The 14999-nt window shown below is 47.5% G+C and overlaps 1 protein-coding gene across 1 annotated transcript in view; it reads right to left on the bottom strand.

Annotated features, from left to right (window-relative positions):
* The window catches only part of ECEL1 (endothelin converting enzyme like 1), a 68821-nt gene that overhangs the window by 15352 nt on the left and 38470 nt on the right, over window positions 1-14999 (bottom strand). The window contains exons 3-9 of the mRNA XM_087933681.1: window positions 14369-14479; window positions 12976-13068; window positions 11050-11174; window positions 7787-8009; window positions 6607-6705; window positions 5538-5612; window positions 2331-2434 (exon numbers count right to left, since the gene is read on the bottom strand). Coding sequence (XP_087789807.1) covers window positions 2331-2434; window positions 5538-5612; window positions 6607-6705; window positions 7787-8009; window positions 11050-11174; window positions 12976-13068; window positions 14369-14479 — 830 coding nt within the window. The remainder of the gene's footprint in view (window positions 1-2330; window positions 2435-5537; window positions 5613-6606; window positions 6706-7786; window positions 8010-11049; window positions 11175-12975; window positions 13069-14368; window positions 14480-14999) is intronic.

The following is a 14999-nucleotide window of genomic DNA, read 5'->3' as shown; positions in this document are numbered from 1 at the left end:
CATCAATGGATAGCAAACAGCACTCCTTTCTAGCCCTGATGATGTGACCTAGTTGGGTCATGAAATGTCTGCGAGAAAACAACCCAGCTCAGAGAGCACCAAGGACTCCACAATCCTCCTTCTCCTCCCTCCACAAACCCCACTCCTTTCTAGCCCTGAAGATGTGACCTAGTGGGGTCATGAAACGTCTGCGAGAAAGCAACCAAGCTCAGAGAGCACCAAGGACCCCTTCATGTCAACCCTGAGCTACAAATTTTCTCCGTTATTGGCGACTTTCCATTGCTAGTGGCGCAGCAGTTCGAGTGTGGTACTGCAGGCGACTTCTGCTGACTGCCGGCTGACGGCAATTTGGCCGTTTGAATCTCACCAGGCTCAAGGTTGACTCAGCCTTCCGTTCTTCCGAGGTGGGTAAAATGAGGACCCAGATTGTTGGGGGCAAGAGACTGACTCTGTAAAACCACAGAGAGAGTTGTGAAGTCTAAGTGCTATTCTCTTTGTGATCCCAGGACAACCCAGTCTGTCAAGGCCGAAGGGGCTCCACCCTGGTCAGTGAATCTCTCTTTCATGAAGGTTTTTCCGTGAGATACAGGGTGTATCTTGATATATGACCGGCTATTTAGCCACCGTTCAAAATTATGACGGTCCCTCACCCAAAACTATGACTCAGATCTGACATTCTGACAGCCTCAGTTTCCCGAGGTCAAATGACTCCATTTTGAGCACTCAGCAGCCCTTATTTACGACTGTAAGACTGTGTTGCAGTCATAAGTAGAGGATTACCGATACAACGATGGCATTCGCTTTAATGACAGACACCCCCCCCAAAAAAAAGATTATAAAATCAGATCTAGTCACGGCTTACGACCATAATGGCCAGGCGCTTACAGCCGTAAGTTGAATATTCTACACGCATTGTGCCACTATGTGTTTCAGGGCCCACCAGGTTGGATGAAGAGACGGAGAAAGATCCGAGGAGAATATTCGTTAGCTCGGGATTGAAATGAAGGTGTCCTTGGTGTTTTCTGAGCTTGGCTGTTTCCTTGCAGATGTTTCATTACCCGACTAGGTAACATCATCAGTGCTAGAAGGGAGTGGGGTTTGCACGAGGAAAGAGGAGGAGGAGAAAGACTTTGAGGGCCTTGGTGCTCTCTCGTGTTTTGTTTTCCTTAAGGACGTTTTGTCGTCCAACTAGGGAACATCATCCGTGCTAGAAGGGAGAGGGGTTTGTGGAGAGGAAGAGGAGGAGGAGGAGGAGGAGGAGGAGGAGGAGGAGGAGGAGGAGGAGGGAGGAGGAGGAGGAGGACTCTGGGGTCCCTGAATGTGAGGGTTTTATTGTAGGCATTTCATGACCCAGCTAGGGAACATCATCCATGCTAGAAGGGAGAGGGGTTTGTGGAGAGGAGGAGGAGGAGGAGGAGGAGGAGGAGGAGGAGGAGGAGGAGGAGGAGGAGGAGGAGGAGGAGGAGGAGGAGGAGGAGGAGAATGACTCTGGGGTCCCTGAATGTGAGGGTTTTATTGTAGGCATTTCATGACCCAGCTAGAGAACATCATCTGGGCTAGAAAAGAGTGGGGTTTGTGGAGAGGAAGAGGAGGAGGAGGAGGAGGAGGAGGAGGAGGAGGAGGAGGAGGAGGAGGAGGAGGAGGAGGAGGAGGAGGAGGAGGAGGAGGAGGACGACTTCGTGCTTTTTGAGCTATGGTTGTTTTCTTGCAGACGTTTCATTACCTGACTAGGTAACATCATCAGTGCTAGAAGGGAGTGGGGTTTGCAGGATGGAGGAGGAGCGGGGGGAAGGAGGAAGAAGGGGAGGAGGAGGAGAAAGACTTTGAGGGCCTGGGTGCTCTCTCATTGCTTGTTTCCCTTAAGGACGTTTCCTCGCCCAACTAGGGAGCATCATCAGTGCTACTAGGGGAGTGGGGTTTGCTCTCACTTTACCTTCTAGCGGCTTGCTCTGTCAGTGTAGGTGGGAGTGATCCAAGGAACCCACCAAAATAAAATTTTACTTTGTTGGGTAAATAAAAACACCACCCAGATCAGGATGTCTATGGAAATTCTCCATCCTTCCGGTTCACGGTTGCTCCAAAGTTCAGCCCAGAATGGAAGAAGGATGAGAAAGCGAAACGTTTTCAAAGAAGAAGAAAAAACGAAAACCATGAAAGAGTCCAGTGGCCTTTTGGAAAATGCCCCTGGGGGACTCCCAACTCCGACTGGAGCATGGAGAGAGATCCCATCTCTAAGGGGAGCCTCAAAGCCACCCCGGAGGAGAAAACGAGACCCCTCAGTGCCCCTCAGTTTCCACCCACGAGGTTCGACAACAAGGGGAACCACCTACGCGGACTTGTCCACTTCCTGACGGATCTTCTTCACCGACAGCTTGATGGTGAACCGGATGCTGTTGAGGATGTTCTTGAAATAGGTTTTCTGGTGGACTTCGAACTGCAGAAGACAGACGTCTCAAGAGACATGCAAAGGTTTAAGGAAGAACCCGAGGTTCAGGATAAGATAGGGCAGGGCAGAGCAGAGCAGAGCCGAGCAGAGCAGAACAGAATAAATGAAAATCATAGCACAGAATATAGAAAATGAATAAAATAAAATAGAATATAGAAAATGAAGAGAATAGGACTAGAATAGAATAGAATAAATGAAAATAATAGGATAGAATATAGAAAATGAATAGAATAGAATAGAATGGGGGGAAGAATAGAATAAAACAGAATAGAACAGAACAGGGACTAGAATAGAATAGAATAAATAAAAATAATAGAACAGAATATAGAAAATGAAAATGAATAGAATAGAAATAGAATAGAATAGAATAAATAAAAATAATAGAACAGAATATAGAAAATGAACAGAATAGAACAGAACAAAATAGAATAAATGAAAATAATAGCACAGAATATAGAAAATGAATAAAATAGAATATAAAAAATGAATAGAATAGGACTAGAATAGAATAGAATAAATGAAAATAATAGAACAGAATATAGAAAATGAATAAAATAGAATAGAATAAATAAAAATAATAGAACAGAATATAGAAAATGAATAGAATAGAACCGAACAGAATAGAATAGGGTGAAAGAATAGAATAGAATAGAATATAGAAAATGAATAGAGTAGAATAGAAATAGAATAGAATAGAACAGAACAGAATAGAAGTAACAGAGTTGGAAGGGAATTTAGAGGTCTTCTAGTCCAACCCACTGCCTAGGCAGGAAACCCTACACCACTTCAGACAAATGCTTGCCCAATCTCTTCTTAAAGACTTCCAGTGTTGGAGCATTCACAACTTCTGGAGGCAAGTAGTTCCACTGATGATTTGTTTTAACTGTCAGGAAATTTCTCCTTAATTCGAGGTTGCTTCTCTCCTTGATCAGTTTCCATCCGTTGCTTCTTGTCCTGCCTTCAGGGACTTTGGAGAAGAGGCTGATCCCCTCTTCTCTGTGGCAACCCCTGAGATATCGGAACACAGCTATCATATCATCTCTAGTCCTTTCCACTAGACTAGACATGCCCAGTTCCTGCAACCGTTCTTCGTATGGTTTAGCCAGACATGCCTTGTTTCGCAGGTGGAACACAAACCTACCAGGACTTGACTACCACGAGGTAATCTTCTTAGGTCTCACCCTCAAAAACTACAGTATTCAGAAGATGAAAGTCGTGTGAAACATAGCGACAACGCTGCTACCTGTGCAAGCTTCTGGAATCATTTAAGATTGCCTTCAAATATCTACACATTGCCAGCGGGTTTACTAGATGCAAACTTTAAAATGGGATTACAGGTAGGCCTCAACTTACGACGACAATAGAGCCGACATTTTCTGTTGTGAAGTGAGACATTTGTTAAGTGAATTTTGCCACATTTTACGGCTCCCCCCCCACAGTTGTTCAGTGAATCACTGCCGTTGATAAGTGAGCAACCCGGTTGTTAAGTGAATCTGGCTTCCTCCATTGAACTTGACCCCTTGGAAGGGCGCAAAAGGGGATCTTGTGACCTTGGGACACAGCAACGGTCATAAGTATGATCACCGGGATGCTGGAAAGGTCACAACTGTGGAAAACGCTCCTAAGTCACTTTTTTCACGGCCGTTGTAACTTCAAACGGTCACTAAATGAACCTGTCATAAGTCAAGGTCTGCCTGTATAAGTGGTGTAAAACATAGTGACTATGTTGCTGCCCTGTGAAAGCTTCAGGAATCATTTAATTGCCTTCAAATATCTACACATTACCGACTGCTTACTATCCTGTTTCCCTGAAAATACCCTGAAAGTAAGCCCTAGCTTGATTTTTTACATGTGTGCCCAATAGAAGCCCTACCCCCAAAATAAGCCCTAATTAAGATTCCGCCCACTCGACTGGACGGGTAAAAATTAAGCTAGGGTGGGGATGGGAGGGTGGAGTTGCCCTACTACCTACCTTTGGACAGGTATAGCCAGGCCTCGCACACCCTGACACCTGCCTTGCCAAACCATTTCTTCTGCAGCCAGCAAGGCTGGGAAGGCTTCCCTGAAGGCCTCTGGAACTGATAACAAAGCTCTGGATCGATCCAAAGCTCCGTTATTGGCTGCAGAGGCCTTCAGGAAAGCCTTGCCGGCCGCAGAAGATGAAGTTCAGTTGCGGTCCTAAGTTGAGAACGACCTGTTGTAAACAAAGGGAAGTTTTTCCGAAACTCTTGCAGACTAGAATATCCACAAAAGAAGAGGCGGTCAACCTATTATCCAAAGCACCTGAAGGAAGACAGGAGAAGAAGCAACGGATGGAAACTCATCAACGAGAGAAGCAACCTGGAAGTAAGGAGGAAATTCCCGACAGCGAGAACAATTACCCAGTGGGACTGCTTGCCACCAGAAGTTGTGGCTGCTCCAACACTGGAGGTTTTCAAGAAGAGACTGGACAACCATTTGTCTGAAATGGTTTAGGGCCGTAATGGCGAACCTGTGACACGCGTGCCACAGGTGGCATGCAGAGCCATTTGTGCAGGCACACGAGCCCCAGGCAAACTTACCTCACTGAGCATGCGCGTGCCTCCCTGCTGATTTTCAGGCCTTTTTTGGGGCCTCCCAGAGGCTCGAGGGAAGCCTCTGCAGCCTCTGGAGGCCGAAAAACAGGCCCGTTTTCCGGAAATACAGGAAGTGACAAAATGGGTCCATTTTGGCGCATGCCATTTTGGCACAGGAGCCCCAAAAGGTTAGTCACCACTGGTTTAAGGTCTGCTTGAGCAAGGGGTTGGACTAGAAGACCTCCAAGGTCCCTTCCAACTTCTGTTATTTTATTCACACAAACATCACACAAGGTTCCTGAATATGTCTTGAAATTGTCCCAATGTAGTCTACCTTCAACTTTTAAAAAATTTGGCTTGAATTTAACATCTGCTTTCTTGTTACTGTCTATGTGGGACGCCCTAATGCCAACCCCTGAATTCATCCAGCTTAGATGAGACAAGAAATTACAGATTTATTTGATGTGTTGAGGTGTCTCCTTTGGTAAAAACTTTCCCCTGATGGGAAATCTGATCTCCAATTCTCCGATACTTGCCTCGTATTCCTTGTCCACTGCTCTGGGGTTGAGAAGGAAGTCCGGATATCCGATCATCACCATCATGTGCTTCAACTGCAAGAGAAGCTGGTTTCAAACACCCGGCTGACATCTGGAGAATCGGCACGAGAGAGTTGGCAACATGGTGCCCACTGGCGCAACTGAGGTCTCAGCTGGGTGTGGAGGACGGTACTCACCATAATCTCCTGAGTCAACTGGGAACTTTTTTTAAAAAAAACGAACCTGGGTAAGTTTTTGGGGGCGGAAAGAGTAGGATGGGATGGGATGGGAATAGGAATAGAATAGGAATAGGAACCAGAACAGAATAAAACCAGAACAGAATCAGAATAGAACAGAATAAGAATAGAATAGAATAAGAATAGAACGGAACAGAACAGAATAGGAACAGAATAAAAACAGAACAGGGTAGAATAAGAATAGAATAGAATAAGATTAAACCAACAAAACAGAATAGAATAAGAATAAAACAGAACAGAACAAGAACAGAACAGAACAAGAATAGAACAGAGTAGCATAAGAGTACAACAGAACAGTGGAACAGAATAAGATTAAAACAGCACAACAGAATAGAATAAGAATAAAACAAAATAGAATACTGTAGAGCAGAACAAAACAATATAATAACAGAACAGAACAGAACAGAATAAGAATAAAACAGAATAGAATATAGTAGAACAGAACAGAACAATAGAAGAACAGAACACAGCAGAATAGAATAGAATAGAATAGAATAGAATAGAATAGAATAGAATAGAATAGGAGGTTTCCAGTGATTTTTTTCAAAAAGGGGCCCATTTGCTGCAGAACATCTTAAGGCAGTCTTTCTCATCCCTGGCAACCTTAAGAAATACGGACTTCCACTCCCAGAATTCCCCAGCCGGCAAACTTGCATTGCCCAGGAGTGGGCTGGATGCAACCCGAGTGGAGATTGACCCCCACAAAACACAACCCTTTGCCGTGGCGTGCTCTCTGTCCCAGTCAGGAACGTGCAGCTCCTCGGGCTGAATGGTTCCATCCCCACGAATCCCCACCCTCCAGGGCTCCCTACCTTCGCTCGGGCCGCTCGTTGGGTTTCCTCATCCATCCACTCCAGTTCTTCGAGTCGCCGGTCGAGGATGTGCTTGATATCTTCCACTAGCTGTTGCACCTGTTCCCAAGAGGAGAATCCCGTCCAATAAGGAAAAGGAGAAAAAAAAAACATACCCACTCGGCATCACAGCCCATTTCTCCGGGTTCTGGATGCTGCGGTAAGGGGGTAGCCTCTGTCCGACCTGCCTCAGCCTGAACCTCTACAAAAAAACCATCCTTAAACTCCATTGGTTGAAAAAGATACTAAAGGTCAAGTGAATTACAGGGATGAAAAGCCAGAACTGAGCAGCGCACGCACCAAAATCCCCAAGTCCTTCCTTTCCTTTGGTGCAGTAGTGAGATTCTACCTTCGTCGCTACCAGTTCGGTGGGTGATCGCATGTGTGCGTGCACCCCTAATGCGCACGCTCCCAACAAGCCAATCAGCTGAGAGGATGAAGAAACTAAAAGCTGGGAGCGACCTTCCCACCTCCCCATGTGTTGTTGTTCGCTGGCAGCTTGTGCAGACGGCAGCGGAATCGGACAGTGGGGAAGAACGGGGATCCGTCCGGGAGTCTGGAGAGGACTCGGATGAGGGTCCTGCATCCGATGCAGAGATGGGACCAGGACCATTTGGGAGTGGGGTGCGGACTCTGGAGCCTCCGGAGTCTGGCAGCAGCGAGGCAGAGGAACAAGGGGAGCCTGTTCCCAGTGCGCGTATGCGCAGAGCTGCTAGAAGGCAAGAGCAGCTGAAACAGAAGGGGGTGACTCGGGAGTAAGGCTGGGAGGTGATTGCCCCTCCCATAAGGGATAAAGGACAGGCCAAGATGATGAAACCTTTGCAGGAAGCAGTCATTCGTTCGATTCAGATTCAGCCTTGAAGCTCTTTGTACTTCGGTTGGTTTTTGTTCTAGTTCATTTGACCTTTCTGTTATTGGCAGCACTTCCCAGGAACGAAAGGTGGGTGCTTATCTCGAGGGACTGTTTGAGATTCATTACCGGCTGGGAATGAAAATAATTCCCAGCGTTGCCAGAAAACGAGACTTTTATTACTAAAGGTAAAAAAAAAATAAGATCTTGGATTGGGGGTTTCAGGGATGGTGCATCTACAGGTGATCAAGCCCAGCTTCTTGCGACCTTCCCTCTACCGTAGGCTCTTACCTTGGCCTTGCTGGTGGAGGAGAAGTATTCTTCCACAAACAGGGCCCCCAAGGCCATTCCAAAGTGCTTGTTGGCTTGACTCAAGCAAGTCTTGGCCAGCTCCATCGGCCTCTCGGCCCCCTCCATCTCCTTGGCAAACTCGTGGATGGCGTCCCGGAACGGGGTGGAAAGATGTTCACTCAGCACCACCGCAATGCGCCAGAGCATATAGTTGTGAAGGATCCTGGAGTGGAAGGATCACCATCGGAATGGGTTTAGTGCAGTTGTGTGTGTGATGACCTGGGTCATGGCAGAGATAACACAGGCAGCTAGCAATTCAAACTGCCCCTTTATTGACCCAAATTTCCCCAACGTTTCTGGCAAGTCCCAGAGCAAAGTGATCACAGACACACACACAGAGACACACACACTGGAAGAGCAGTGCAGCAGTTGAAATCGAAAGTCCATTCCAACTCTTTATCTTTCAAAGATTGTAACTAAAATACCAGAGCTTTTGCCCACTGATATATTTCATTGGAGAACGTGAATGATGACACCCAGCCTGTGAAGGTGCTCAATTGGAGAATCTGATTTATGACACACCCAGGAGGGAGAGGGGAAAACAGGGACACAGGTGGCTGTAAATGACGTATTCAGAGTTGGCTTCATACAGGGCAGTGCCGGTATGTCACCTCTAATGAATCCTTTGAAGTTTCTTAAAGTTTGGCTCGAGAATCGTGACTTAGTTAGGGCGATTGCTGGAATCCTGACAGCCACACACTGTTGTGGTTTGCTGGCAGCCGGTGCAGACAGCAGTGGAATTGGACAGCGGGGAAGAAAGGGGACCAGTCTGGGAATCTGGACAGGACTCAGATGAGGGTCCTGTGTGATGGGGCCAGGACCATCTGGAAGTGGGGTGCTGTCTCTGGAGCCTCCGGAGTCTGGCAGCAGCGAGGCAGAGGAACAAGGGGAGCCTGTTCCCAGTGAGCGTATGCACAGAGCTGCTAGAAGGTGAGAGCAGCGGAAACAGGTGACTCGGAAGTAAGGCTGGGAGGTGATTGCCCCTCCCATAAGGGATAAATGACCTCAATGACAAAATCTTTGCAGGAAGCAAAGTCGTTCGTGCGATTCAGATTCAGTCTTGAAGCTCTGTGTACTCCGGTTGTTTTTTTCTGGTACTTCGGTTGGTTTCTATTATAATTAATTGGATACTTCTGTTTTTGGCAACATTCCACAGCACTGAAAGGCGTGTGCTTATCTTGGGCAACTGTTTAATATTAGTTCTGGCTGGGAATGAACGTGATTCCCAGTGTTGCAATAAAATAGGTTTTGCTTTTAAAACAAGTTTGATATTAATTCCGTTTGACGAAGCCTGGGTCAGAACACACACAGAGTGGTGGGATTCAATTGGTGTAACAACCGGTTCGGTGAGCGCACACCTTTGGGGTACTAGGCAACCGTCTCACTTTTACGACCGCTTGCAGTGTCCCATAGTCAAGGAAGCACAGTTTGAAACTCCCCCCCCAAATCTTCCCCACCCCCATTTTCCAGTACTTATTTCCAGTTTCTGGCAAAACAAAAAACAAAACAAAACCTTGTGGATTTACTTAACGAGCATGATGTCATAAAAAAGTGGTTGTAATTTTGAATCTGTTGATGCGATTCCTCGACTTACAACCATAATGATTGTAATTCCGGCCTCAATTCCAGTTGTAAGTCGAGGAACCACATATAGTTCTCAGGTCAGCTTGGCTGGCTATACTTTTCAAGTGAGAAATAAACGTAACACTAGGGAATTAAATAGTAGGTAAAATTCACACCTGTGCTGTTTAGTTCACATCCACTAAACTGCAAAATCCCCCCCTGTGAGACTGGCTTTATCCCAGGAATAATGCGATAAATAGCAGAGAATCACAAATTTGCTGGATTTGTGGGAAAGACTGTCCATTAAAGGCAAGTAGCTGTGAAATCTCTATTCCTGCGATTGGCATCAATTTAAGGGCGTAATTACGTAATAGATGCCAATGGCACCATTTGCAATAAAACCTTGATTTAAGGGATAAGTCTTCAATTTAATGAAGATATCCTTGAACTCAGCTGTGCCCAACCTTGGCGAATTGAAGGCCTAATAGACTTGATCTCCCAGAATCCCCCAGGCGGCTCTGCCTGATGGACTTCATCTCCCAGAATCCTCCAGGCAGCTATGCCTAATGACTTCAGTTCCCAGATTCCCCTAAGCAGCTCAGCTGGGAGTTGAAGACTGGGGGACTTCATCTCCCAGAATCCTCCAGGGAGCTCTGCCTGATGGACTTCATATCCCAAAATACCCCAGCCAGCTTTGCCGGGAGTTGAAGACCAATGGACTTCATCTCCCAGAATTCCCCAGCCAACATAACTAGCTGGGGAATTCTGGGAGTTGAAGTCCACAAGTCTTCAAGTTGTCAAGGTTCAGCGCCCCTGATGTAGGGCAGACTTTCTTAAGCTGGGCAGCATTCAGACCTGTGGACTTCAACTCCCAGAATTCCCCAGCCAGCATGGTTCTGCAGCTCATGGCTGCTTTTATTGGAGATGAATCAGTCATTCTGTGTCATGCCCTTGTTGGAGTCCAATTCTGAGGGGGAGACTGAGCAGCTGACAGGGAGTGCAAGTGTGGCTCCGGTGGCTGTGGAAGAAACAGGGGAAAGAACACAATCCGGCTGGGCATTCAGAGGAAAACCCAGGGCCATCTCCTATTCATTCTAGGGCATGCAGGGAGGAATGGAGAAGGGAGCAACGTGGCTTATGGGAGAGGAAAGGGCCCTGATCCCCTTCATGGGCTGCAGCTGGAAAGACTGTTTAAAAGGGCAAACTGTGCATGGCAAAGTTGCTGGAAGCAAAGCGTGCATTATCTTTGTCGAGGCTTATCTGGGTTTTGGCGTCCTCCCAAAATCCAGATAAGTTGCTGCGTTACCTTTTGGAAGTCTCCAATTTATCATCCTGGCCTGTCGTGTTAATTACTTCAGCGTGGTTTGTGTTGTTGTTGTTTTTATTTCTAATTATCTTTACTTTGGGTTTGGACTGCATTTCTTTCCTTCGTAGACTGGAAGAGTTTGATCTCCAGCCAAGGATAACTGAACACGGGGGCCCAAGTTGGAGGCATTAAAGGGAATTTATCTATTTTGGTGACTTTGTTATTTTTCCGCCATGCCCCAGGTCATCATATTCTGCTTCGGGGGGTGGGGAGATATTTCAAGCCCTCTTCTTATTTCGGCAACCCTTTCCCAACCCCTCATCCCCAGCTGTACCTGATCGGCGTCGTTTGGATGATCTCCGAGACCTGCTGCATGTAATCGGTGGCTAAGAGCACCACCTCTTCATCTTCCGAAAAACGCTCGTGGAATATTCTGTCCAGAAGACGCTTCCATTTTAACTGCAGGAAAGGAATCAAGCAGAGCACGGCCACTTCTGAAACACTGTTTACGTTAATTAATTATCCGTTAATAATAAAGAGACCAGCTATTCTTGAAGTTGCCGCTGGCTGTGTAATGGAGGGAAGGGTGAAAAAAATCAAGATGGCGGCGCAATGGAAATCCTGTTGGTCAAAACGGGACAGGAATTTTGGTCACATGCCAGTGGCTTCCATCTTGCCTTTAAACAAAAAACAAAAAAAACCAAACTTTAAGTCACCCAGCCAGCTTTCATGCCTCAGGTGAGGTGATCAAAATCCAGACCAGGGCTTCAAAATTTTCAGCAACCGGTTCTCTGCCTGGTTGCTGGGTGGGCGTGGCCATGATGGGTGTGGCCTAGTCGGCCTCCTGCACCACGGTGTGTGTGGGGGGTGTTTTCGCCCTCCCCGGGCTCCACAGGCTTTCTTCGAGCCTCCGGGAGGGTGAAAAACAGCCTCCCCGGGCTCCGGAGGCCTTCTGGAAGCCAGAAATGGGCCTATTTCCAGCCTTCCGGAGCTCCCAGGAGGCCCATTTTTGCCCTCTCTGAGCCTCCACACAGACCCTGCACTTATCTGGCATCCCAAATGGGCCACGTGGGGACTCCTGAGTGGGGCGTGGCAGAGTGGGTGGGGCCAGCCAGCGGGAGGATTTATCGGTTCGCTGAACCGGCCATTAAAAATGATAAAATGAGATGCCAGTTCGCCCAAACGGAGGCGAACCAGTAGCAGCCTACCACTGATTCAGACCCTTGGCAACTGACTCATATGTATGACAGTTGCAGCGTCTCAGGAACGCTTACATGATCCCATTTTGAGACTTTCTGTTCGGGGTATGGCAGCGTAAATTCAGCGCCAGAAAAATAAACACAGGTGGCTGAGGCTTCATTTAACTTCTTTATAAACACATCAAGTAAATTTTACAATACCAGTTGTAGATTTCTCCAACACGGAGCAAACTCAAACAGAAACAGACATCAGTTTCACTTTAGTTCAGCAGGCAAGACGTACAGCAGAGGAGAGAAGCCATTTCATCTTCAACAGACAGACTCAGAGCTCAACATAGCTTCAGAGCTGTAGAGCTTAATATAGAGTCACGCCTAGGCTCCTTCCAGTTTCAGTTTCCAAACAGTCCTCATTGGCTGACTTCGTTGCTATGCCTATTCATTGGCTGACGTTGTTACCAAGCTCTGTTCTGGTTCATGGATATACTCTGACACTTTCTGATGAGCAAAATCCAGGGGGAAGCCAGATTCACTTAACAACCGCGTGACTAACTTAACAACTGCCATGATTCGCTTAACAAACGTGGCAAGAAAGGATGTAAAATAAGGCAAAACTCTTAACAAGCTCAACTTGCTAAGCAACAGAAGTGTTGGGTCGATCACCTGACTCTGGGATACTGCAACCATCATAAATGTGAGTCAGTGGCCAAGTATCTCAATTTTGATAATGAGGACATAAGGATGCTGCAACTGACCCTCTTATCAGTTCTGGAGAACCAGTAGCGGAAACTTTGAGTAGCTCAGAGAACCGCCAAATCCCACCTCTGACTGGCCCTGCCCCCATCTATTCTCTGCCTCCTATTGAGTCCCAGCTGATCGGCTGGGTCTCCTTTGGTTGCCCTGCACAGGAGAACAGAGCTGGAAAGCAGGTTAGTGGGGTGGGGGAGGGAATGGGGATTTTGCAGTATCCTTCCCCTGCCACGCCCACCAAGCCACAACCACCAAACCAGTAGTAAAAAAAATTGAATCCCACCCACTGCTCACATCCCAGCATCCAAACTTACGTTGGGTGTGATGCGCTGCAGTTCTCCCAGAGTGACTTTATTGTACATGGAGTTGATATCTCTCCGCAGGTCATCGTACTCGGAGATTGTAATCTGTCAAATGGGGGGAAAGTTAGAATTGGACCAGATCTCCTCTCTCAGCCGGGTCCCATCATCCCCTAACCACCTGGGGGAGACAGAGGTGGTGAGGCTCTTGTTCTGGTTCCTTCATGGGTCAGAAACTCCCCAGCCCCCCCACCCCCACCCCCCTCCATGGCACCGAAATGAATATGTTCCTCCCAACTGGTAAAATTTCTAGGAAAACGTACCTGGGCATCGAACCCAGTCATTTTCAACGATATAAAAAACAGATGTTGAGACTCTAGAACAGGGGTCTCCAATCTTGGCAACTTTAAGACTTGTGGACTTCAACTCCCAGAATTCCTCAGCCAGCAAAGCAACTTTAAGACTGGTGGACTTCAACTCCCAGAATTCCTCAGCCAGCAAAGCAACTTTGAGACTCGTGGACTTCAACTCCCGGCTTTGCTGGCTGAGGAATTCTGGGAGTTGAAGTCCACAAGTCTTAAAGTTGCCAAGGTTGGAGACCCCAGCTCTAGAAAGAGTGCAGAGAAGAGCCACAAAGAGGATTTAGGGGACCGGAGGCTAAAACATACGAAGAATGGTTGCAGAAACTGGGTATGTCTTGTCTGATGAGAAGAAGGACCAGGGGAGACATGACCGCAGTCTTCCAATATCTCAGGGGCTGCCCCAAAGAAGAGGGAGTCAAGCTATTCTCCAAAGCACCAGAGGGCAGGACAAGAAGCAACGGGTGGAAACTCATCAAGGAGAGAAGCAACTTAGAACTAAGGAGAAATTTCCTGACAGTTAGAACAATTAGCTTGCCTCCAGAAGCTCTGGATCAGCTTGCCTCCAGAAGCTGTGAATGCTCCAACACTGGTGGTTTTGAAGAAGAGATGGGATAACCATTTGACAGATATGATACCTAGGGTGTCCTGACTGAGCAGGGGGTTAGACTAGAAGGCCTCCAAGGTCCCTTGGAAGAGCTTAGCAGAGCTTAATCTGTGATGGTTAGAAAGCCAGCTTGCTAGGTTGGCGGATGGCTGCAGGGGAGGTGCAAGCCCTGGACATGGGTTTGTCTGGTAACCAGGTTAAACACGTGGCGTAGACGCTGCCAGAGTGTGAGCAGACGAACGAAGGATATTGGTACCATCTCTCAGATATTTTTAGTTCCCCCCCCCCCCGGCTCCCTTTGAACCCAAAGCACTACCTGGCTGTACCAAAGGGCTATTTTGGAAGAGGAGCCGGCCGATGAAGGCAGCCCCCCCGCTCTGTGTCCCTTTTCTCGGGGCCAGCGTGGGGTCAGGGAGCGAGAAGGCCAAGATGGCGCACTCACATTGGCCAGCCTCTGCTCCAGCTGAAGAATCTCCTTGGCTTTCTGTTCCACGTTTTCGGCACCCAGCAGGTTCAACAGGCGCTCCATGAATACGCCATACGCGGCCAAGATCTGGAAAAGACAAGATTTTGGAAGTCCAGGAGATCTGGTCTGCAAATCAGGTCCCCAAAAGAGCAGGTGGTCAAGCTATTAGTGCAGTGGGAAGGCCTTTCTCAAGTCGATCAAGGATAGAAAACGTATTTTCTTTGCTGATGGATTCTCATGTTCTCAGAGGATCCATCTCTGCTCAGGCCCTGTTTGGATCCCTGTTTCTGAGGCTTCCCGGGTACCTGTTCCCTTGATGATCTGTCGTGTAAAAGCACTCAATTTCCCACAATGCACAGGAGCGTCATTCCCAGGCATTGTGGGAAATGGACACGGCTGCTTCTAAAGGATGCTTAATCCTGCTTGGACTCCGGTTTCTGAGATTTTCCAAGGCACACATCTGCTCCCTCGAGGATCTGTCTTGCAGAAGCTCTGAATTTCCCACAATGCATCAGGGCACAGTGACGTAGCACCCCAGGCATTGTGGGAAATGAACATGGCTGCTTCGAAAGGATGCTCGGCCCGGCTCAAGCCCAGCTTGGCACCC

This window comes from Pseudonaja textilis, chromosome 4, assembly GCF_049901715.1.
Source record: "Pseudonaja textilis isolate UNSWEBS1 chromosome 4, rPseTex1.2, whole genome shotgun sequence".
NCBI classification, from domain to species: Eukaryota; Metazoa; Chordata; class Lepidosauria; order Squamata; family Elapidae; genus Pseudonaja; species Pseudonaja textilis.
Note: the sequence above shows the minus strand (reverse complement) of the source record. Positions and strands in the feature narration are given on the sequence as shown.